This window comes from Gymnogyps californianus, chromosome 1 (genome assembly GCF_018139145.2).
Source record: "Gymnogyps californianus isolate 813 chromosome 1, ASM1813914v2, whole genome shotgun sequence".
NCBI lineage: Eukaryota > Metazoa > Chordata > Aves > Accipitriformes > Cathartidae > Gymnogyps > Gymnogyps californianus.
In genome coordinates this window covers 217,940,464-217,964,796 of record NC_059471.1, presented here as the reverse complement: position 1 = coordinate 217,964,796, position 24,333 = coordinate 217,940,464, and the positions used below count along the sequence as shown (strand labels likewise).

Sequence of the window (24,333 nt, the reverse complement as noted above, 5' to 3'; positions counted from 1 at the left end):
GGACATGTCCATGGGAACATGTCCATGGGACTCAACCATGGGGAGACGTCCATGGGAGATGTCCATGGGACACATCCATGGGGAGACATCCATGGGGGCACGTCCATGGGGACACGTCCGTGGGGACACATCCATGGGACACATCCATGGGGACTCATCTGTGGGGTCATGTCCAGGGGAGACATCCATGGGGACTCATCCATGGGACATGTCCATGGGAACATGTCCATGGGGACTCAACCATGGGGAGACGTCCATGGGAGATGCCATGGGAGACATCCATGGGGGCACGTCCATGGGGACACGTCCGTGGGGACACATCCAGGGGACTCGTCCATGGGACTTGTCTGTGGGGTCATGTCCATGGGGAGACATCCATGGGGACATGTCCATAGGGACTCATCCATGGGGACTCATCCATGGGACCATCCATGGGGACACGTCCTGGGGACCTGCCCAGTGGCATCGCAGAGCCACTTTCTGCCATCGTCACAGGACCCGGGGGAGAATGGTGCGGTGGGAGGGGACAAAAGCCACCGTCACCAGGGAGGGCGAGTGGTCCTGTGGTGGGATCTCCCAGGGGTCCCCATTAGGGCCCCCAGCCCTCAGTGCCGGTGGCCGTGGGAGCTCCTTACCTGGGTGGGGTGTGGGTGACCCGGTGACACCCCCCATGGCGCGTGGGCAGGGACGGGGACGGTGGTGGCTCTGGCTTCCCTTTCCTGCCCGGCTGTCACGGAGCGCTCCGGGAACACGCCCCGTGCCTGGGCGGACGGCGGTGGGGGGACCGGGGATCTGGTGGGTGGGGTATGGGTCTGGTGGGGCACATATGGATCTGGCAGGCGGACGTATAGATCTGATGGGTGAATGCGTCGATCTGGTGGGTGGACACAGAGATCTATGGCAGATGTGTAGATCTGCTGGGTGGATGTATAGATCTGATGGGTCAATGCGTCGATCTGGTGGGTGGACACAGAGATCTATGGCAGATGTGTAGATCTGGTGGGTAGAATGTATAGATCTGATGGGTCAATGCGTAGAATCTGGTGGGGTGGATGTATAGATCTGATGGGTCAACAAGGTAGATTTGGTGGGTGGACGCAGATCTATGGCAGATGTGTAGATCTGGTGGGTGGATGTATAGATCTGATGGGTCAACAGGTAGATCTGGTGGGCGACACAGAGATCTATGGCAGATGTGTAGATCTGGTGGGTGGATGTGTAGATCTGATGGTCAATGCGTAGATCTGGTGGGCGGATGCAGAGATCTATGGCAGATGTGTAGATCTGGTGGGTGGATGTGTAGATCTGATGGGTCAATGCGTAGATCTGGTGGGCGGACACACAGATCTATGGCAGATGTGTAGATCTGGTGGGTGGATGTATAGATCTGATGGGTCAATGCGTAGATCTGGTGGGCGGACACAGAGATCTATGGCAGATGTGTAGATCTGGTGGGTGGAATGTATAGATCTGATGGGTCAATGCGTAGATCTGGTGGGCGGACGCAGAGATCTATGGCAGATGTGTAGATCTGGTGGGTGGATGTATAGATCTGATGGGTCAATGCGTAGATCTGGTGGCGGACGCAGAGATCTATGGCAGATGTGTAGATCTGGTGGGTGGATGTATAGATCTGATGGGGTCAACACGTAGATCTGGTGGGCGGACGCAGAGATCTATGGCAGATGTGTAGATCTGGTGGGTGGACACGTAGATCTGATGGGGGACACACACCTGATGAGTGGACATACAGATCTGGTGGGTGGACACACAGATCTCACACGTGGATGTATAAATCTGACGGTTGGACACAGATCTGATGGGCAGACATAAAACTGATGGGTGGACACGTAGATCTGATAGGTGGATGGACAGATTTGATGGGTGGACACACGGATCTATGGGCAGATGTGTAGATCTGATGGGTGGACGTACAGATCTGATGGGTGGACACGTAGATCTGATGGGTGGACATGCAGATCTGTTGGGTGGACACGTAGATCTCTTGGGTGGACACGTAGCTCTGATGGGAGATACACAGATCTGATGGGTGGACACGTAGATCTGATGGGTGGACATGCAGATCTGTTGGGTGGACACGTAGATCTCTTGGGTGGACACGTAGCTCTGATGGGAGATACACAGATCTGATGGGTGGACACGTAGATCTGTTGGGAGACACACAGATCCGATGGGTGGACGTACAGGTCTGACAAACGGACGTGTAGATCTGAGAGGAGGACGGCGCACCCCCGGGCCAACGTGGGCACCTTCATCTTCATCGCTGGGGCAGAAGCGCTTCTGTGGGGACCAGGGAGCGTCCAACCCCACCAAGACCTCGTGGGCTGCCTGAGGGGGCTCTCTGGAGACCCCACGGGCGTCAACCATGGTGTTTTTGGGGCCACGGGGGCTTCTTCCAGCAGCACCCAAAGCAAATGCCTCCTCGGGTGGTGGGGCCGGGCGACGGCTCCTCGGTGACACGGGCTGGGTGCCATCGCTGCGGTGGCACCTCGGCGACCTTAAAAGCAAGAAGGGGATTTTTGGTTTCAGTTCCTCTGCCCGAAGCTCTCGGCTGCCTCCGGGAAGGGCTGTGCCGGCACCGGCAGCGGCTCCCCGGGGCTTTCCAGCCTTGATGAACCCTGGCATAGAAGATAAATAATAATAAATATAATAATAAATATGATAAGAACCGGGGGGGGGGGGGGGGGGGAGGCGGTGGTCCCCCAAGCAAAGGGGACCCGTCCCTGCGATGGCACGGCCACGCCACGGTGGTGGGACAAGGCGACGGCTCTTGCCTCTGCCCACACCAGCCACGAAAACCGAAAGCGTGATGCAAAAAAAATAATAGGTGCAAAAATTTAGGGGGGAAAAAAAAAAGGGATTTGAGGCTTGGATCTGGTTCGGGAAGGGACCCGCTGCTTCCTCGCATCCCGGCCCGAGCCGGTAATTAATGCAAACGAGGGGAGGAAACGGAGCGTGGAGGGGATGGAGCGGAGCGTTGAGATGGAGGAAGGATCCATCCTCCTCGTCCTCCCCGCCGGCTTCGAGGGGTCACGCCGGACCCCCCCCAAAATAAAGGGAAAGACGAAGAAATCCACCAAAGCTTCCCATTTTTTACGCAGCTCGCAGATTTTAGGAGCGGAGAGGGGAATTGCCGGGTTTTGGGTTCCTGCTTCCCCGTGTCGGCGAGGTTGCTGTGACGGAGCGTCGGCACTGCCAGTTTTGGGGTGATTTCTGCAGATTTGGGGTCAGAGATTCGGCTGCATCCTTTCAGTGAAACCTCGAATCTCCCCAGCTGGGCGTGTTTCAGGGACGAGGGCTCTCCTGTGTCCCTGCCGTCCCCGCGATGGTCCCAGCCATCCCTTCACGTCCCTCCCGAGGGCTGTCACCGAAGGCAGAAATCAATTATCAATTATAATTATAATTATAATGATAAAATGCAACCACCACCCCCACCCCCCCCCAAGGGCTGGGGGTCTCTGGGGCAGGGAGAGCACGATTCGGGCAGTTTTGGGGAAGGCGGGACTGCGGGGTCAGCCAGGAGGGATTCGGGACCGACCTGGCTCATCACGTGATTGAAAAACCGGGTGCGCTGGCCCTTTAAGGCGGAGGGGCGCTGGCCCTTTAAGCCCGCGAACGCGGCGAACAGGTGCGGCGGCGACACACCGCGCTCGGGTGGGGAGGAAACGGTAGAGGCTGAGCGACGGGGCGAGCCACCAATGGGAAGGCAAGAGTGAGCCAGACGGGCCAATGAGCGGGCGGCGAAGGGAGGGGGCGGGCCGCTGCCCGGCTCGGCTGCGATCGCGGCGGGGTGCGAAGCGGTGTCTGTCGCCTCAGTGACCGGCTCGGCTCGGCTCGGCTCGGCTCCGTTCGGGCCGGTTCGGTTGGGCTCGGGCCGGTTCGGTTGGGCTCGGCTCGACCGGACCCGGCCATGGCGAGGAGGGCGGCGGGCGGCGCCGGGCGCCACGGGGACGATTTCTCCTTCGTGAGCCCGGTGGTGAAGTACGTGCTCTTCTTCTTCAACATGCTCTTCTGGGTGAGTGCCACCGGGACCCCCCCACCCCAACCCCGAGGGGCCCACCGGGGACCCCCGCTATCCCCGGGGACCCACCGGCACCCTCCCATCCCGGGGGCTCACCGAGGAACCCCGGACCCTGGGACTGTCCCCATCCCTGGACCACACTGGGACATACCCCCCCCATCTCCGGGGGTTCATCGGGACCCCCCGGATCCTGGGACATTCCCCCCCCCCATCCCCAGACCCTCCCGGGACCCCCGGCCACCCGCATCCCTGGGGGTGGTCCCCTTATCGCTGGGGGAGGGGGCGGCGGGCTCCCCTATCCCTGAAGACTTTTAGGGGTGCTCTCCTCTCTTGGTGCCACCCGTGGGTGCCCCCCGCCGTGGCTGCCCCCCCCCCCCCCGACCTGTTGCTTTCCCTGCCCCCAAACCCACCTTTTGGGGTGCCACAGCCCTTTGGGGGTGTCCCACCCCGTGCCCAAGGCAGGGCCACTGGGAGCCCCCAAGTACAGGGGTGACACACGTGGGGGGGCGGACAGACACCCCCCCCCCCCTTGTCCGCAGCCCACCCCCAAGGGATGCCTCGTGCATGGCAGGCACACCGTTTTCCATGGTTTGGGGTCTTTTGGGATTTTTTTAATGCTTGGGGGGGGTGTTATGTTTTTTAGGGGGATTTTTATGGTTTGGGGGTTTTTTTGTGTTTTGGGGGGTTTTTTATGTTTCTGGGGGTTTTTTTTGGAGGGTTGGGATTTTTCTGAGGGCTGTTTCCGTGTTTGAAATCACATTTTTGAGGAAGTTTCTCGCTTCTGACAAACTACGTCCCCGGGTCCAGCCACCCGGCGCGGAGAAGGGCTGGGGGGGACGGCGGTGACCTCCCCGGGGAGGTGGGGAACGCGCCGGGGCCGTTCGCGGTGAGCTCTCTCCCGCCCGTGACACCGGAATGCCGCGAGCCGGATCCGTATGGCAGATGACGAGGGGAAACTGAGGCAGTGGGTCTGGCTCTGGTGCCCCGTTTGCAGCCCCTGACTCCGTGGGGGCTGCAGCCAGGACCCCCGGTGTGGGAGGGTGGTGGTGCCGGGGTGGGTGGGGGGCTCACACCCCCCCCCACCTTGTCCTGCTCTGCAGATGATCTCGATGGTGATGGTGGCGGTGGGGGTCTACGCCCGGCTGCTGAAGCATGCAGGTGAGGTTGGGGGGGGGGCTCGGGGTGGGGGCAGCGAGGTTCCCCGGTGCCCCCCACCTCCTGCTCAGCCAGGGCTGATGCCGAGCCGGCACCGCGGTGGGCATGCCTGTCCGACGGCGGGGGCTGCCCCATCCCTGGGGAAGCGGGGTGCGGGATCCCGGGGGATCCGCGGTGCTGGGGGGCTGCCGGTGACGGCTCGCCGCGGCAGAGGCAGCGATGGCCTGCCTGGCGGTGGACCCCGCCATCCTGCTCGTCGTGGTCGGCGTCCTCACCTTCCTCATCACCTTCTGCGGCTGCGTCGGCTCCTTGCGGGAGAACATCTGCCTGCTGCAGACGGTGAGTCCCCGGGGACGGCGGGTCCCTCCTGGGGTGCCCCCCCCGCGCCCCCCCTCAGCGTCTTTCCCGTGGCACCCCCCCCCCCCCACGCCATCACCTTCCTCTCGCCCGCAGTTCTCTGTCTGCCTGACCATCATCTTCCTCCTGCAGCTGGCAGCCGGCGTGCTGGGCTTCGTCTTCTCCGATAAGGTACTGGCGGGGGGGGAGCAGTGGGGGGGGGGGGGCTGGATGACCCCCAGCCTGTCCCGTTGGGTGACGACCTTGCTGATGTCCCCCCCGGCCCGCCCCGCAGGCACGCGGGAAGGTCAGCGAGATCATCAACGGTGCCATCGTGCATTACCGGGATGACCTGGACCTGCAGAACCTCATCGACTTTGGGCAGAAGGAGGTGCGGGGAGGGGGGGGCCGGGGGGGGGGGCCGCCGTCTCCCTCGCATGGAAAAGGACGTGTCCCCCACTCGTGGGTCAGGCTTGGGGGGGGTCTTGACTCTCGCCTTAAATCCGTGGGATCCCCCCAGGTTGAGGACGTTGGGTGGCTTCTCCACGAGGATTTGATGTTCGTGGTGAAGCCCCGGTTGGGGAGAGCTGGATGAAAAGGGGGGGGGGCGGGCGGGGGGAACCCCCTCTGAGTGTCTCTGTCAGAGCGTGTGTTTACGTAGGGCCTACTAAAACCGGGAGCAGCTTGCTCGTCCCTAAAGACAGCGGTGACGAGGCGAGCTGGATGTCGGTGGGTTTGGGAGAGCCATCACTTGCTGCCCGTGAAGTCCGCGGTCCTGCGCCCCGTTGTCCCACCGTTCCTCTCCCCCCCCCTCCCCTGCCGCGGGGCTGGGGTCCCCTCCCCGCTTAACCCCCCCCCCCCCCCCGTGCCCTTCCCTGCAGTTCAGCTGCTGCGGGGGCGTCTCCTACAAGGACTGGTCCCAGAACATGTACTTCAACTGCACCGCCGCCAACCCCAGCCGGGAACGCTGCTCCGTCCCTTTCTCCTGCTGCCTGCGGGATGCCAACGAGGTGAGGACGGCGTCCTCGGGGGACCCCGGGTCTCCTTGGGGGACCCCCCCGCTCTGCACCTCTCCTCCCGTCCCTCGGGGCTGTGCTGAGCCTGGAGCCCCCACCCCAGCAGAGGGAACTTGCCACCAGCAACGTATGGGACCCTCTTACCGCCCTCTGGGTTTGGGGACCCCCCGGCTGGGGATGCTGCGGTGGGGTCTGGGTGAAGTCCCCCTGCGCGGAGAGGGGGGGAGGCTTTTTGCAGGCAGGCGGGGACCCTGCCGCCCCCAGGTATTGTCCCTTTTTGGGGGCTGGGGGTGTTAAGGGAACCAGCGGTGGAGGGATGGGGCTGGGGGTGTTAAGGGAACCCAGCGGTGGAGGGATGGGGCTGGGGACACCAAGGGTGGGCCGGCCCAGAGGAAGGGGACACCCCGACTGGCGCCGAGGCGAGGGCAGAGCTCCTGGTTGCCCCATGGCTGCCCCCCAAGAGACAGGGACCCCCACCACCACCCGGTGCATTTTGTCCCCAGCCCCTCTGTGTCCTGTCCCCCCCCTCCCAGGCCGTCATCAACACCATGTGCGGGCAGGGCATGCAGGCCATGAGCTACCTGGAGGCCAGCGCCTTCATCTACACCAACGGCTGCATCGACAAACTGGTCAACTGGATCCACAGCAACCTCTTCCTGCTGGGGGGCATCGCCCTGGGGCTGGCTGTCCCCCAGGTACCGGGGATCCCCCGCCCTGGGGACCGGTGGGGAGAAGGGACCGTCCTGCAGCTCCGCTGTCCGTGTCATTTGGGAGTTGCCTTAACGATATGTCTAATTGCAAGGCCCGGAGAATCGGGGCAGGGTTTGGGGTGGGGGGAGCGGTGCAAACGTCGGGCACGTCCTCACCCGAAGCCGTGTAACCCGCTCGTAGGACAGCGGGTTGACACTGCCTGGCATCCCTCAGTGCCTTCCTCTTCCTCTCCTGCAGCTGGTGGGCATCCTGCTGGCTCAGATCCTCATCAGCCAGATCAGAGACCAGATCAAGCTGCAGCTCTACAACCAGCAGCACCGGGCTGACCCCTGGTACTGAGCCCCCGGCGCATCACGGCGGAGCCGGCGTCCGTCCCTGCGGCACAGCGGTGGCTCGGGGAGCTGGGACATCAACGGTGATTTTCCAAACCCCGGATCCGTAGGAAGAGCTGAAGGGGCTTTGCCGGAGAAGAGGGAGGTTGGAGCGGGCTGCGGACGCCCGGATCCGCACACGGTGGCCGCTGTGCTGCGGAAAGGGACACACGGGACGCTGGGGACTCCGTGGCTTCGGCAGCCGGCACGAGAGCAGGTCCTGGGTTTGCCGGGATGTGCCGTGCTGCTGCGCCCTGTTTGGGGGACTGAACCAGCCCTGGTGAACTGCTGTCTGTCTGTCCGTCCGTCCTGGGGGACTGAGAGCCGGTGCACAGGTTGTGCACGAAGCAGGTTTGCACTCAGGACGTGCTTCCCATCTCCTCTTGCGCTGGAGATGGGCGTCCGTCCGTCTGTCCTCTCCTGATCCACGTTCCCCCTGTTGATGGGTGCTGCAGACCCCGTCGGCTCCATCTTGGTGCCCCGTGAGGACAGCCAAGGGCTTTGCTCACCGGCCGGGAGCAGGAGCCATCGCCTGCCTGTCCACGGAAGAAGAAGGAACAGGAGGACATCCTGCCCAGGGCTGACCCACGGGTGCTTCGTTAGCCGAGGGTGGGGGTCCCCTCTCTGCCCCGGGGGGTGCTGAGCCCCGTGCAGAGGAGGGGACAGGCGCAGCCCTGTGTCCGCTCTTGAGGGGTCGGCGCTGGGCTGTGACGTTTCCCTTTGCTTTCGGGGAGAATAAAGAGAGATGAGGCCGGACCCTGCGCCACGTCATGTGGGGGGGGACACACGACAACACCACGGGGGGACAATGCCGTGGCTCTGGGGGATGGCTCGATGGGGACAGGGTTGAGGCCAGCGCCTTCCCGTGCACTGCCCCCATCATCTCAACAGTATTATGCTGGTGGGGGTCGGCTGCGGGGCCCCAAAACAAGGGGGGAGAAAGGGGCGAGGGGCAGCAGAGCCAGCTTGTAGACAGCAGAGAACCTCCCAGCAAGGAGAGCTTGGAGAGGTACTTGCTGCCCTGCTCCGGGGGACACACACACCCCTAAATTCCCCCTCTTCTGTCCCAGGGAAGAGCCTGCAAAATTTTGGGGTGCCGTCAGCTGGGGGGGGGGGCTGCCACTGCCTCCCAGCATCACGGGCCCCGGCCTCACCGCCGCTTTTTGGAGCCGTCACAAACCGTGGGTGGAGTTTTTTTTGTTGGTGTTTTTTTTTTTTTTTTAATTTTTTTCTTCTCCTCGGGCTGGGTGGTCCCCCCGCGCCGCCCCGCCGCGGAGGGAGTCGGGATGCGGCCCAGCGCCCGGCCCTTTGTGTGCGGCCGGCAGGCACCGAGGCAGGCCGGAGCTCGGCACAGCCAGCGGGTCCGTGCCCCTCTGCCACCTCCCTGTGCTGATTTTGTGTGTGTGTCCCCCCCCCCGTGCCACCCCCACGGCTTTTGCCCAGGGTGGCACAGGGCTCTCGGGGACCGAGGTGGCCGTACTGGCCCCATTCTTCCCCGGCGTCAGCCAAGGGCCAGCTCCCGGCTGCCCCCGGTCCCCTCCGGCATCCCCGGCTGGGTGCTCCAGGAAAACTACCGCAAAACTGTGTGTCGTGTCCCCGTCCCCCCCCAAAAAAGAGATTTCTCACCCCAAAAAAGCAACTTCTGAAAAAATCCCCCTCCCCAAAAGCAACTTCTCTCCCCAAAAAAGCAGTTTCTCTTCCCCCAAAAAGCTACCTCACCCCCCCCCGCCAAAACGTGGCTTGTCACCCAAGAAAGCAATTTCTCCCCCCAAAAGTGATCACTTCTCTGAAGAATGACACCTCCCCCCCAAAAAAGTGACTTTTCTCCCCAAAAATTCTCCTCCAAAGAGCTACTTCTTCCCAAAAAAGCAAGTTCTCTCCAAAAAGTAGCTGCCCTCCAAAAGAGTGGCTTCTCCCCCCCTCAATTGATTTTTGTCCCCAAAAAGTGACTTCCCTGTCAAAAAAGTGAATTCTCTCCCCCAAAAGCAACTTTTTTCCCCCAAAAAGTGGCTTCTGTCCCCCAAAAGTGGCTTTTCCTCTCCCAAAAGTAACTTCCCCCTCAAAAAAGCAACTTTTCTCCCCCCAAAAGTAGCTTTTGTCCCCAAAAGTGACTTTTCCTCTCCCAAAAGTAACTTCCCCCTCAAAAAAGCAACTTTTCTCCCCCCAAAAGTAGCTTTTGTCACCCAAAAGTGACTTTTCCTCCCCAAAAGTAACTTCCCTCTCAAGAAAACAAACTTTTCTCCCCCCAAAAGTGACTTCTCTTCCCCTAAAAGTGACTTCCTCCCCCCAAAAGTGACTTTTATCCCCAAAAATAAACTTTTCTCTCCCAATAAAGTGCTTTTTGTCCCCTAAAAGTGACTTTTGTCCCCCCAAAACCGACTCTTCTCCCCCCAAAAGTGGCTTTTCTTCCCCAAAGGAAACTTTTGTCCTCCAAAAAGTGACTTTTTCTCCCCAAAAGTAACCCTCCCCTCCCTCAAAAGTGACTTTTTGCCTAAAAAAGAAACTTCTCTCCCCCAATAAAGTGCTGTTTGTCCCCCAAAAGCAACTTTTGTCCCCCAAAAGTGGCTTTTCTCCCCCCAAAAGTGGCTTCTCTTCCCCAAAGGCAACTTTTCTCCTCCAAAAAGTGACTTTTGCTTCCCAAAAAGTAACTTTCCCCCCGAAAAAAGTGACCTTCCCCCTCCAAATCCAACTTTCCTCCCCTAAAAGTGGCTTAGCTCCCTAAAAAGCAACTTTTCTCCTCCAAAAAAAGTGACTTTGCCCAAAAAGCAACTTTTCTCGTCCAAAGTGACTTCTCTGCCCCAAAAGCAACTTGAGCCCCCAAAAGTAACTTTTTGCTCCCCAAAACAACTTTTATCCTCCCCAAACCCGACTTCTTTCCCTCAAAAAGCGACTCCCCCCCCCCAAAACCGACTCCCCCTCCCAAATCTCTCCCTCCCAAATCCAACTTCTCTCCCAAAAAAACAAACTTTCTCCTCCAAAAACGCGGCTCCTCCCCTTCCAAAGCAACATTTCCCCTCCCAAAAGCGACTTCGCCCTGCCTAAAACCAACTTTTTCCCCTCACAAAACCCAACATTACCCCCCCTCCCCAAAACCAACTCCCCCCCAGCAACCCCCCCCTTCAGCAGACCAACCCTCTTCCCTCCTCCCTGAGCGCGATCCCCCTTCCTCAAACCCCCCCACTTTCCTCCTCAAAAACTCGTCCCCTCCCTACCCGCTCGAAAAAAAAGGAACTTTTTCCTCACAAAAAGCCACTTTTCCCCTCAAAAGTGGGCTGCCCCCCCCCCCCTCCCCCTCCCGCCGCCCCTCGCCCCGCTCCTCCCGCCGCGCCGCCTCTCCTCAGCCCGCCCCGGCGGGGGGCGCGGGGCCGTGGCGGGCCGGGCCGCGCTGAGGGAGGAGGAGGAGGAGGAGGAGGAGCGGCCCCGCTCCGCTCCCGGCGAGCTCAACAAAGGGCGTCGGGGCATGGCGGGGGCCGGGGCCGGGCCGCCCGCCTAGGGCCGGTGGAGGGCCGGGATGGCGGCGCAGGGCGGCGGGTGGCGGTGGGCGCTGGCGCTGGGTATGGCGCTGGCGTTGGGCGGCCGCCGCTGCCCCGCCGCCCCTTTCCTCAACGCCTCGGCCGTTCCCGAGCGTTGCCGCCGCCCCGCGCCCTGCGAACGGCTCCGTTACGGCGCCTGCCTGGGTTCGGCGCTGCCCTACGCCGCCACCTCCACGCTGCTGGCCGCCGACTCCGCCTCGCAGGAGGAGGCTCACGGAAAGCTCCTGCTCTGGTCCGGTACGGACGGGGTATAGCGGGGGGGGGGGGGTATGGGCGGCGAGGGGGGGGACACAGTCGGGAGTCGGGGAAAGGCCCGGGACGGGCACTTGGCGGGGCGGGGGGGGGGGGCACGGGGCGCCGGGGAGCACTATAGAGCGGGGCAGGGGGTGGGTACAGTATAGAGGGGGCTTGGGTACGGGGGGGGGGAGCAGTATAGTGGGGGACAGGGGATGGGTACAAGTATAGAAAACTGTATAGCAGGGGAGTGGGGTGGGTACAGTATGGAGGGGAGCAGTATAGCCAGGGCCTGGGGATGGGTACGGTATAGAAAACTGTATAGTGGGGGCCTGGGGATGGGTACAGTATGGAGGGGAGCAGTATAGCAGGGGCCTGGGGATGGGTACAGTACAGAAAACTGTATAGCAGGGGAGTGGGGGTGGGTATGGAGGGGGAGCAGGATAGTAGGGGACAGGAGATGCATACAGTATAGAGGGGAGCAATATAGTAGGGGACAGGACATGGGTACAGTATAGAAAACTGTATAGCAGGGGACTGGAGATGGGTACAGTATAGAGAGGGAGCAGGATAGCAGGGGACTGGGGGTGGGTGCAGTATAGAAAACTGTATAGCAGGGGACTGGGGGTGGTTACAGTATAGAGGGGAGCAGTATAGCCGGGACTGGGGATGGGTACAGTATAGGGGGTGGAAGTATAGTAGGGGACCAGGCATGGGTGCAGTATACAGGGGAGCAGTATAGTGGGAGACAGGGTACAGTGTAGAGGGGGGCCTGGAGTTGGGTACAGTACAGAAGGGAAGCGGTATAGCAGGGGACTGGGGATGGGCACAGGGATAGGTACAGTATAGAGCGGGAGCAGTATAGCAGGGGACCATGGAGGGGTATAGTATAGATAGCTGCATAGCAGGGGAGCAGGGATGGGTGTAGTATAGCAGGGGGCCTGGGACTGGGTACAGTATAGAGGGAGAGCAGTATAGCAGGGCACTGGGGCTGAGCCCCATACGGCAGCGGAGCAGTATAGCACCTGGCGATGGGCATGGTGCCCCAGAGGCGTTATAGAGGGGTCCCGGGTGCTGCGTGTGCCAGGTCTGCCCCGTCCCATCCCGCCCCGTGTCCCTGTGCAGCCGGGGGGCCGTGGGACAGTGCGAGGTGGGGGGCCGACACAAGGTGGGTCCGCCTGGGGACGGGGGGGGTGACGGCGCTGTCCCCGCAGGCCTGCGCAACGCCCCGCGCTGCTGGGACGTCATCCAGCCCTTGCTCTGCGCCGTCTACATGCCCAAGTGCGAGGACGGCCAGGTGGAGCTGCCCAGCCAGACCCTCTGCCAGGCCACCCGGGCGCCCTGCACCATCGTGGAGCGTGAGCGTGGCTGGCCCGACTTCCTCAAGTGCACGCCCGACCGCTTCCCCGAGGGATGCCCGGTACGGGGGGACACGGGGAAAGGGCGGGGGGGACACCCCGCTGCGCTGCCACAGGCTCCAAATCCCTACGGGGCAGAGGGAGCGGGGAAACGCCAGCTGTCCCCAGCCCTCCGTGTGGGACCGATGTCCATCCCGGCAGCATAGCCTTCGCCGTGGGTGTGCCTCCTCCTCCTCACGGCCTCGCTTCTCCTCCGGCAGAACGAGGTGCAGAACATCAAGTTCAACAGCTCGGGGCAGTGCGAGGCGCCGCTGGTGCGGACGGACAACCCCAAGAGCTGGTACGAGGACGTGGAGGGTTGCGGCATCCAGTGCCAGAACCCGCTCTTCACCGAGAAGGAGCACCGCGAGATGCACGTCTACATCGCCGCCTTCAGCTCCGTCACCATCTTCTGCACCTTCTTCACCCTGGTGAGACGCGGGGGGACACAGGGATGTGTCCCCAAAAGGGGACCGGGCACCAAGCCGTCCCTTTCTCCCTGCCCCCCCGCCAGGCCACATTCGTCGCCGACTGGAGGAACTCCAACCGCTACCCCGCCGTCATCCTCTTCTACGTCAACGCCTGCTTCTTCGTGGGCAGCATCGGCTGGTTGGCGCAGTTCATGGACGGCGCCCGCGATGAGATCGTGTGCCGGGCCGACGGCACCATGCGGCTGGGGGAACCCACGTATGTGTCCCCTTCGTCCCCATCCCACCGCGGCCACGTGCCAAGAGGTGTCCCCAGGATCACGGAGGGCTCTTGGGGTTTCCTGGCCTCTTGGGAGCATGGAGGATGCTCCGCTCTTGGGGTAGGAGAGACCTCCTTCCTCCCCGTGTCCCCTCGTGGAGGTTGGTGACGCTCCTGTCTCGCCTCCCCCCATAGCTCCAACGAGACGCTCTCCTGCGTCATCATCTTCGTCATCGTTTACTACTCGCTGATGTCGGGTGTCATCTGGTTTGTCATGCTGACCTACGCCTGGCACACCTCCTTCAAGGCGCTGGGCACCACCTACCAGCCGCTGCTGGGCAAGACCTCCTACTTCCACCTCATCACCTGGTCCATCCCCTTCGTCCTCACTGTGGCCATCCTGGCCGTGGCGCAGGTAACGGGACCACGATCCCGTGTCCTGGTGGTTCCCTACCAGGGTGACGTGCGTAGGGAGGGGCGGCCGCAGCCAACTGATGACCCCCCCTGTCCCCATCTCTGCTAGGTGGATGGTGACTCCGTCAGCGGCATCTGCTTCGTGGGGTACAAGAACTACCGCTACCGGGCTGGCTTCGTCCTGGCGCCCATCGGGCTCGTCCTCATCGTGGGGGGCTATTTCCTCATCCGGGGTAGGTGTGGGCTCGCCCTGGTGCGGGGACGGGGGCACCATGGGTGTCCCCCCCCACCCTGACCACCTCGTCCCTCCATCGCAGGGGTCATGACGCTCTTCTCCATCAAGAGCAACCACCCCGGGCTGCTGAGCGAGAAGGCGGCCAGCAAGATCAACGAGACCATGCTGCGGCTGGGTGAGCGGGGCTCCATCGGCATCATTTCCATGGGAATTTGGGCGGGATTGGGGACATTTTGTCCCCTGAACCCAGGCAGCCCCATCCCACCTTCCCGGGGGTGGCTGCAGCGGGGGACAAAGCTGTAGTGACAGTGGCACGGCCCCGGTGCAGTGTCTTTGTCCCGGTGTCGCTGGGGTCTGGCTAAACCAGGGACGTCCCACTTCTCTTCCAGGCATCTTCGGCTTCTTGGCCTTCGGCTTCGTCTTCATCACTTTTGGCTGCCACTTCTATGACTTCTTCAACCAGGCAGAGTGGGAGCGCAGCTTTCGGGAATACGTCCTGTGAGTGGGACGGGAGGGCGAGTGGGACACTCGTGGCATCCCAGCACCTCACATTTAGCGGGGGACGTTGCAGAGTGGAGAGCCCCATGTCCCCCACCGGTGTTGCCACCACGCTGCAGAGCTGTGGGGCGTCATTGGGTGTCCCCCTCCTTACGGCCGCCATCCCGTGTCTGTCCCCACAGTTGCGAGGCCAACGTGACCATCGCCACGCAGACCAACAAGCCCATCCCGGACTGCGAGATCAAGAACCGGCCGAGCTTGCTGGTGGAGAAGATCAACCTCTTCGCCATGTTCGGCACTGGCGTCTCCATGAGCACCTGGGTCTGGACCAAGGCCACCCTGCTCATCTGGAAGCGCACCTGGTGCAGGTGGGACCCCGAGGATGTCACCCCAGCTCCGTGTGACCCTTCCTGCCCCATCCAACGTCCTGAGATGTTGGAGGTCGTCCCCAGACTTTTTATCCATCAGCTCAAGGAGTTGTGGGCTCGCAGCAGACAGCGGTTCGGGAATGGGGTGGCCTCTCCCACTTTGCAGGTGTCTCATGTCCTGTTTGTGGGACACCTCCGTCCCTGGGGGACCCATCCAACGCAGTCCCCAGCCCTTGGTGTCCCTGTCCAGAGTGGGAGAGGGAGATGGGGAAGGTCCCCGTGCCCCCAGCTGTGATGCCTGCGGTTGTGTGTCCCCGTGTCCCTGCTCTGACGTGCCGCGTCCCCAGGCTGACGGGGCAGAGCGACGACCAGCCCAAGAGGATCAAGAAGAGCAAGATGATCGCGAAGGCCTTCTCCAAGCGCAAGGAGCTGCTGCGCGACCCGGGCCAGGAGTTGTCCTTCAGCATGCACACCGTCTCGCACGACGGCCCCGTGGGTACGTGCCCGTGGGAAGGGGCCACCTCGGCAGCGCCCCGGGGTCCCCACTGTCCCCCTCCTTGACTGGGCTCCCCCGTTGTCGTTGCAGCTGGTTTAGCGTTTGACATCAACGAGCCGTCGGCCGACGTGTCCTCGGCGTGGGCCCAGCACGTCACCAAGATGGTGGCCAGGAGAGGAGCTATCCTGCCCCAGGACATCTCCGTGACACCCGTGGCGACGCCTGGCAAGTCCTTGGGGATCGCGTGGGGCGACTCTTGGGGGGATGAGCCGGGCTGAGGGGTGTTGGGGATGTGGGGGGAGGCAGAGCCAGGGGGCTGGGGCTGGCGGGAGGGGGCGCAGGGCAGGATGCGGCCGCTCTCACCCGCCCCGTCCCGTGTCCCGCAGTGCCGCCGGAGGAGAGGGCCAACCTCTGGGTGGTGGAGGCCGACGTTTCCCCCGAGCTGCAGAAGCGCAGTGGCCGCAAGAAGAAACGGAGGAAGAAGAAGAAGGAGGTGTCCCCGGGCCCCGAGCGCTGCCTGGGGGCTCTGCAGCCCCCTGGCCCCCAGCACCGTCCCTCGCCTGCCCGGCTGCCCCCCAGCCCTGCCTGGTTGCCTTCGCCCCGACGTCCTCCCGGGCTCCCACCCGGCCAGCCCGAAGCCTCCTTTGGTGGGGGGCCGTGGGACGGCCGCCGCAGAGCCAACGTCTTCCACCTCATCAGCAACCCCTTCTGCCCCGAGAGCGGGTCCCCGGAGGAGGAAAGCCCCGGCCCCAGCAGCGGGCGCTGGCAGCACAATGGGGGTCCGCTCTGGCCCCCCGATCCCGGCACCCTGCCTCGCGGCGGGGGGCCCAGGACTCAGGGCCGACGGGCCGGCTTGACCCCCATCCACTCTCGGACCAACCTGGTGGACGCGGAGCTGCTGGACGCCGATTCGGACTTTTAAGCCCGGTGGGACATTGCAAGGGGACTGGGACACCTGGGGTGAGACCCGAAGCCTCGTCCAGCACGGGCAGCCTGCGAGGGGACACCGAAGCCCACCCTGACCCACCGGGACCGGTCCCGAGCATCCCTCCAGCCCAGCCACGGCTGATTTCTCCCCTCGGAGGATGGCGTTTCTCCCCACATCGCCCAGACAGACTCGATGCACATCCCAGCCTGGCAAGACACCGGCAGAAGGGTTTTGGGGTCCCGTCCCCCCCACCCCAGCATCGCTGGGAGAAGAGAAAGCGGGGTGTCGGTGGAACAAACCCCACCCAGGTCCTGCAGGGATTTAAGGACAAGGGGGACACTGCCTTTGCCACCGACGGGGACGGGAGCGCGTGGCCCCCCCTGGGACAGCGGTACCAGGCAGCGGGCGAGCGTAGGTCAGGGTAGATTTTGGTGAGCTTTGTCCTGTGTCCCGGGGTGCTGGGACCCACTGACACCCATCGCTCGCCCTCTGCCCCACCCATGGCTAGATGGTACGTAGAGCTTACAAACACTTGTGCCAATAGGTTGTTTTTTTGTTTTTTTTTTTTTTTTAACTTTTTATTTTCTAGTCTTTGTATAATACACCGAGACGTGACAGCTGGGCACGGCCTCTGCTCGGGTGCTGCGGCCGAGAGAGGGATGAGCTGACCCCCGCCTCGCGGGGTGGCAGCAGCATCCCTGGGGTGCACCCGTTTTTCGGGGTGCACCCTTATTTCTTCAGGGGTCCCAAAGTGCCTTCCAGCTCCCCAGAGAGCTGAACCTGACCCAAAACGGAGGGTTGGTGGGACAGTGGTCCCTGGCCACGGGAGATGGGGAGCCGCGTTGGGGTGCACGGGCGCTCCCCGAGCCACGATGCAAAAAAAGAAACGAAACTTTAAAACCCCGGGGCGCGCAAGGCGAGCCGGGGTCACCTTTGCTGTCCGGGAGCAGCAGCCCCCTGAGCAAAGATTTTTATTATTTTTATTAAGAAAAAACCCCCAAGTTACAGCGAACCCGGCCGAGCCCTGAGGTAGGAGGACTCCAGTCCCTGCTGGTGTTTTCTATCTGTCCATTATCCCTGTACATGTCTTTATTAAATCCTGGTAGGCTCCTGGCTTTCTCACTATCCCGGTGACCTCCACGGGTTAATTTTTGCTGTGTAAAGGAAAACCCTCCTGTATCAGTATTAAATTTGCCAAGTTTCCATTGCCTGTGGCTGACCCGGGCTCTTTGGGGAGGTACTGAGTGTGGGGAAAAGTCGCGGGGTTTTGTCCTTTCTCCTAAAAGGCCTCTAACTGCTTTAAAAACTGCTTAAAAAACTTCTTTAAACTGCTTTAAAACCCTCATCCCGGCCGTTTTGCCGGCGGAAGGCAGGTGTGAGGGGCTGGAAACCTCTCTGGGTGCTCTGGGAGTGTTTGGGGGGGACACTCGCCGGGCTTCGGCAGCAAAGTGGGGGGGAGCTGGGGGGGCCCTTTGCCAGCAGATGGCACTACGGGCTTAAATATCCCCAAAGCCGCAGTTGGGTGGCCCCAGTTTCGGGGTGCCGCTGGGTGCCTCAGCCGGAGTGGGATCCCACAGGGGCACCCGCTGCTGCCCGGCAGCGCCGGGTGATGGGTGGTGCGGATGGTGCTTTTGAGGACGAACATTGGTTTTGGAAAGTGTCCTTTTTTTATTTCGGTTGGGAGTGAGGCATCCGGGTGCTGGGTTATCCCGGAGACCAGGCGCCCCTCTGAAATTTGGGTGGGATTGGGCAGGGAAAATTGCATATTCCCGACGTTTTTTGGCGAGCGGGATGAGTCGACCCCGCTCCACTGCCGTTGCAGGGTTCTGCGCTGGGGCGGATGAGCAGCGGGAAGCCAGAGTAAAGGCTGGTTTGTCTGGGGCGAAACAAAATGTTTATCTATCTTTATTTTCTTTTTGTGGGCTTTTTTTTTCTCTTTATCTATATTTTATTTTTGTGGCCTTCTTGTTTTTTAAAAAGAAAAATGGATTGAATGATACGTTGTTTTGAAACAAAAAGCTAAAATATTTAGTTTTGGAAACAACAGGACACATCCTGACTCCGTCACATCCCCTATGTTTTCCCCCAGGCACCAAAAAAGCCCCCTCGATTTGGCACACGGGGACAAAGAAGCGTTTTTTTAAAGGAAGAAAAAAGCATTTATCCTGGGAAACACTGCGTTTTCCTTGCAAGGGGCTCAGAAGATGGAACCAGCTCTTTGCTCTAGCGAGAAAAATGAGAAGCAACCACCAAAACCCACCATTTAAATGGTTATGATTAAAACATCCTGGTTCAAAGGGATGAAATGCCTGGCACGGAACAAATTCAGCCCAACTTCTCACACCCGCTGTGCCCAGAGCATCCCACCCTGGCATCGGGCCGGGAGCACCGAGCATGCCCCCCCCCAAGAGCGGCCGGTAGTTCTGCTTACCACTGTGGGTGCTCGTGGTGTCCTACGCTGCTCAAGGTCAGGTTCTGCAGGGGAATAAGAATTAAGAATAAGAAGGCCAGGAGGTGCCTTTGCCTTGCCTCTTCCACCGTTTCGGCTCCAGGGGATTTTCCTCCGGCCGTGGGATGGGGAGCGCAGCGGCTGCCAGCCGCCACCGTGGGTTTCCCCCTGACCGATGCCGCTCGTAGGGAAACCACAGCCAGGAAACCACTAATGTGAGCAGCGCAAGCCGTGCGGTTGCCCGCAGCAGCGCTCACGCGCGTGACGTGGGACCGGGGAAGGGACCGGAGACCCCCCGGGGTTGCCGAGCCAGCTCTGACAGAGGAGATGCCTTCCCCCGGGGCAGTTTTATTAGGGACAGGGACAAGGCTGGACCAGGGTCCCCTCCATCCTCAGCACCCTCACGCGGAGGTTCGGGATGCTCCTGCTCCCCGCACTGCGTCCCCTGAACCTTTCCCCAAGAACATCTTTTCCCTCCGACTCCTTCAGCATCGGGGAAGGTTACTGGCGAGTTTCAAGGAGCTGAGGGACAAATCTCCTCCCTTCGGTGACCCAGGCGTCACCCGCTCAGCTCCGTGGCTGGCAAAACCCAATTAATTTCCCCAGCTGTACCTCGAATATCCTCAGGAAAGAAAGGGAAGAGCTCAAATGGTCACACGTAAATAACATCCTCTTACTTATTATTCTTTTCCCTTTCGGTGAGGAGCAATATTTCAAGCTCGGCTTTACATTACAAAGGAGCAAAGAGCCCTTCCTCTTCCCCCTGCCTGCCCTCCCATTGTGAAACAGCTTTAATATCTTCCAGTTATTCTTTTAAGCCGATTTCCTAAGGAAACGAGGCTCACATGATTACATGCTTATGCATGTGTCTGTCTGTCTGTCCGTCGGGCATCCCCCCGGCACAGTACTCAGCTGTGCTCGGCAGAGAGGCTGCAGACATGCAGGTCAAGATCGCAAAGATTTCGTGAAAATTGAGCGCAAGGAGAGGAATTCCACACGCCCATGCACCCCTGTCCCGCTGTCCTGTGTTTAAATGGGGTTTGGGAGGTGCAGGAGATAAAAATGCAGAGGGTCACGCATCGCCCCGACCACCCCCGAGAGTGTTCATCAGGGCAAGGCAGGGAGGTTTCAAGGAATCTGGATAATATTCGCTATGAATACACTTAACCACTCGCCCCCGGGGACAAATGTCGGCGCTATCTGGCCATCTGGTTGCCTTCGCCGTAATTAAATGAATGAAAACTACGATAGTGCAGGCTGGTGGCAGGGACGTTGCCAGAACAAATCAATAGCTGCAGTTAAGGTCGGATTGCTCGTATCAAATGTCCAAATGCCATGAGGCAGGGATAGGCTGAATCATCTTACAGTCCTATCTGTAGCACAGGAGGTACAATTAGAAGAGCTAATATTATAGGGTGGTTATCGACTTCTAGTTTGGGATTGTATATATCTCGGCAAGATGACTACTGTGTCTGTCTGTCGGCTTACAGTAGGGTACTGGAGTCTTAAAGAATTGAAAAACTTCCATATAAATCTCTTTTTTTATTCTCTTTCCTTCGTGTCTGGAAGGCTCAGCCTTTGTAGCGGTGCTGGGTGAAGCTCCCCTGCTCTGCGGCTGGATCACCGTGTGCCGCGGGGCTGTACAGGAGCCCGTGCCATCCCTGTTAACAGAGGCTCGGCTGCTTTTAACCGGGATCAGGGAGGTGAAGAGGAACCACGCCGAGCAGTCCTGCCCTCCGTCGCTAACCCCAGCACGTGCACCCAGCTGCTGGCTCGATTTTCCAGCGCTGCTTTTAGGACTGAACATCACAGAAAGGGGCAAATCCAGGTGGGGCTCTGCTGACCCAGTAACCAGCCCGGTCTCCTCCCAGGCAGGTGTCCGGCATCACCGCACGATGCCAGCCGTTCCCCACGGCGCGCTGCGGTCAGATGGAGGATTTCAGGGTAATGTGGCAATTCACGAGCCGAACGGCTCGGCCACGCTCGATTTTGCAGCTGTTGTGGTGGAGAAAAACACGGGTTTTCTTTGTTTGTGCTAGATCAAAGCATGGGTGTCTGCACCAGAGCACACCCGTGTCTGCCTGGGCTTTCCTCCATCCTTCCCTCTCTGGTCATCGCGTGCCAGGGAAGCGAACTGGACAGAGACAACTACAAAATGTCTGATATCGGTGTCTAATCTCGCTCTTCCCTCACCTTTGGGCTACGATATGCTCCATTTGGGGGTTTACGTACGCTGGTTCCCAGGCAGCGCAGGCATCTGCCTGTGCCCTGCCTCTGCTCCACGCCGCGCGGTCCCTTCAAAGCAGGATCCTGCACGCCGGGCCCTGCCGGCAGCACCGCGGGCGTTGTGGGGTGGACTGGGTCCAGCTTGGTTCCACCACGCATGGCGTGCCCGTCCCCAGCCCGTCCAGGAAAGAGGTATTTCCACGCCAGCAAGTCAGGCACAGGCAAAACAGGCTGGAGACTGCAGCTGAGCCTGCCCTTACAGCTCTGGGAGAGACCGCAGCTATTTTACTCCTTTTCTGGCTTAATTTTGTTGTTTGTGGTCATCATTGGTACGAGAAACCAGGCCATCTCCCGTGCAGATCTACACGCAGCCATGGCTCTCAAGGGAAAGACTCTCGCCTTTCCGAGGCTGCTTTCTCCGAAGGTGCCCGACATCTACTTTCAGGCAAAGGCAGCCCTGCCTCGCTGCCCGTCTCCTGCCCCTCTTGCCGTCTTCCACACGCGCGGCACGGGGAAGGAGCCAGCCCGAACCTCTCTCGTAGGCACCGCTGGCGCCGCTCTCACAGAGCCCTGATTGTTCGAACCGCTCAATCCTCCCTAACCAAACGGCCTCTCCCTTCCTCTCCTGATATCCGTTGTTTTTCCAGATAAATCGTCAAGTACAGCCTAGCACGCTGCATGCTTTGCTGGATCTCTGGCAAGCTGTGATATCATCTGTTTGCTCAGCGGGCAAGCAGTGGTTTGTGCCCTGATGTGACGGAGGCAAGTCCGATTGGCGCCGGGGTGTTTGGGCGTGCTGAGATTAGTATATGACTTTTTTTTTCCAGGAGAACGCCATCCCTTGTCGGTAACCCCATTTGAGGACTGCACTCTTTAAAAGGCGAGCAGGGCGAGTGCGGTGAAGATCCTACGCTGAGCCAGGTGGGCGATGCACGGCTGGGGTGCGGGTAGCGCAAAGGACCAAACTCAGGGTCAGGATTTTGCCCGAGCAGCAGATTCCCCCAGGTCAGGCGTCTGCAAAACAACCCGGCGGTTTTTTTTGTCGGACCGTGGGATCTTCGGCACCAGGAGACGATAACATCTGGAGGATTTCTGCCCCGGGCATCGGCGCTGCTGAGCAGGGCTCCAGGTCAGCACAAGCCCCACGCCGCAGCAGAACCACGGTGCTGCAGGAGCTGGGGCTTTGCATGGAGCCTGCTCTTGTCTTACGGCTGCAAGAAACACGCAGCGTATATCGAAGGGGAGGGATATTCATCTGCTACAACTTCAAATCCCTCCCACAGCAGCTTTCAAAGAGTTTTGTTTTCAAAGGCCCCTTCTGAGACCGAAATCTGCCCTGAGACTGAGCTTTCTGATCCTAGGGAGAGGGAGAAATGTGCTGTGAGACCCGCACGCAGATTCTGATTTCACTTCAGTAAGGAAATAGCATTAGTTTAATGAAGTCAGGACTTCTCCCTGGCACTTTCCATGCACAAAGTAATGTGCTTCTTTTCCTTTAACTTCAACCCCCCTCACACATTCCTCCCGTCGTCCTCTCCACCGCCTCTGGTACAGCGTTGCCTTCGGAGCCCATTAAATGCTTTACAGCCCTTTCTCTCCTCGCCTTCATCCTAGGCATTTTCTAGTCCAGCTGCCACCCTTGCATATAATGAAACCGTTTTTCCTCCTGTCCCCGGTGAGTTTTTACCAACACAGCATGTCATCAGCTGCTGACCAGGTTCTTCCTCTCCAAGTGTGAAAGCCTCCTTCGGCTTCTCAGGTTTTGCTGCCCCCCTCCCTCGATCCCTCCTCTGCCTCCTTGATTTTGGTGGGTTTTCTGTGGCCTCCTCCTCTCCTCTCCCTGCGCCCCACCTCGCAGCCAGCTCGTCCCAAACACCGAGCTCGTCCAGGGCTTGTGAGTGACTCAAAGGTTCTGGGCTGCACGTGTTAACTTGGGAATTGGAAACTCTCCCGGTCATCGCAATCGTGCCAGTTTTGTCCTGCACGTTTCTAATTTCTGGTGGGTCCTGAAACTCCACTCAAGCTTGCAGCATTTCATGCCTCTCCATTTTCCAGGCTCCTCTGCATCCCTCCTGCTTGGCCGATCACATCCTCTTTGGTATCAAGAAACTGTCCTTTTGCCTCCAACCAGCCCAACATGTCGGACGCAACCTCCCGCCCCTCGAACGAGACGGGAACGTTGTGCTCGCTTTGAGTTCACACAGCCCCAAACACACAGGCTTCGGCCTTTGGCTTGTGCCCGGAGATACTGCATTTATCCTAATAGCGATAATAATAATAAAAAAAAAAACAAACAAGGATGGGTTTGAATTCCCCTTCCCTAAGAGGAGCTTTCCTGAAGAACTGGATTTTAAAAAATGCACCTCATTACTGGCTTATGTTTGTATGAAGTCCCCTGAAGAAAGGCTGACCCACAAAGGGGCTCTGTGGGCTCGCAGAACCTGGCAGGACAGCAAGTTTCCGTGCTCTCAGACGTCACACTCGCCTTGCCAGAATGTCTCGGCTCCTCGTTTTCAAGCGTTTTGCTTGTGGCGGAGCAACAGGCCTGGGAAAGCAGCCTGGCACAGGCCGTTGCACTGAGGGGTGCTCAGAGGCCTGCGATGGGTGGCATGACGGGCACCGGCCGAAACACAGAAAATTCCACTAAAATGTGAAAAAACACCCCAAACTTCTCCACAGGGAGGGAGGTCAAGGGCTGCAACGGCTGCCCAGACAGGCTGTGGGGGCCGCTGGAAGCCTCACAGCCCGGGCGCGGCTCCGGCCGGTCCTGACGGGGCTGCGCCTCCCGCCGCCGCCATTCCGCGCCTCAGCCCCCGCGCGGGCGACAGCGGCGGGACGGCGGCGCAGCCCCGCCGGACTACACTTCCCAGGCGCCCCCGCGCCGCGCCGCGCCGCGGGTAGGCGGGGCGCCGGCGGGAGGGCGGCGCGGAGTCTGCCGGGAGTTGTAGTCGAGACAAGGGCGGCGGGCGGGAGGACTGCACGTCCCGGCGTGCCCCGCGGGCGGTGAGGGGGCGGTGGCGGGGGAGGGGCGGGCGGTCCCTGAGGGAGCCGGAGGCGGCGGCGGCGGTGGTGGCGGCGGCGGCGATGTCGGTGCAGGTGGCAGCCCCCGCGGTGGAGCTGAAGGAGCTGAGCGGCCCCATGGACAAGGCGGCGGGGCCGCCGTGTGAGCCGGTGACCGCTCACCCTCCCGGGCACGGCGTGGCGGCGGCCCCCTGCCCGCTGCCGGCCACCGAGCGT

The 24,333-nt window shown here is 60.6% G+C and overlaps 3 protein-coding genes across 3 annotated transcripts in view; all 3 read left to right on the top strand.

Moving 5' to 3' along the window:
* The first annotated feature begins 3,931 nt into the window (after positions 1-3,931).
* LOC127016698 (tetraspanin-33) lies at positions 3,932-7,672 on the top strand. The gene is made up of 8 exons (XM_050897364.1): positions 3,932-4,036; positions 5,143-5,200; positions 5,409-5,536; positions 5,651-5,725; positions 5,829-5,924; positions 6,415-6,543; positions 7,083-7,244; positions 7,498-7,672. The coding sequence occupies exons 1-8, from the start codon at positions 3,932-3,934 to the stop codon at positions 7,597-7,599; spliced, it is 855 nt and encodes a 284-aa protein (XP_050753321.1). The 3' UTR covers positions 7,600-7,672.
* A 3,470-nt stretch (positions 7,673-11,142) lies between these two features.
* SMO (smoothened, frizzled class receptor) lies at positions 11,143-16,903 on the top strand. The gene is made up of 12 exons (XM_050906709.1): positions 11,143-11,401; positions 12,613-12,818; positions 13,017-13,226; positions 13,310-13,482; positions 13,678-13,897; positions 14,006-14,129; positions 14,214-14,306; positions 14,521-14,629; positions 14,812-14,997; positions 15,345-15,493; positions 15,584-15,718; positions 15,880-16,903. Exons 1-12 carry the CDS (start codon positions 11,143-11,145, stop codon positions 16,413-16,415), a joined length of 2,400 nt encoding a protein of 799 aa, XP_050762666.1. The 3' UTR covers positions 16,416-16,903.
* A 7,277-nt stretch (positions 16,904-24,180) lies between these two features.
* AHCYL2 (adenosylhomocysteinase like 2) overlaps positions 24,181-24,333 on the top strand; it is a 109,984-nt gene continuing 109,831 nt past the window's right edge. The window contains exon 1 of the mRNA XM_050894580.1: positions 24,181-24,259. Coding sequence (XP_050750537.1) covers positions 24,181-24,259 — 79 coding nt within the window. The remainder of the gene's footprint in view (positions 24,260-24,333) is intronic.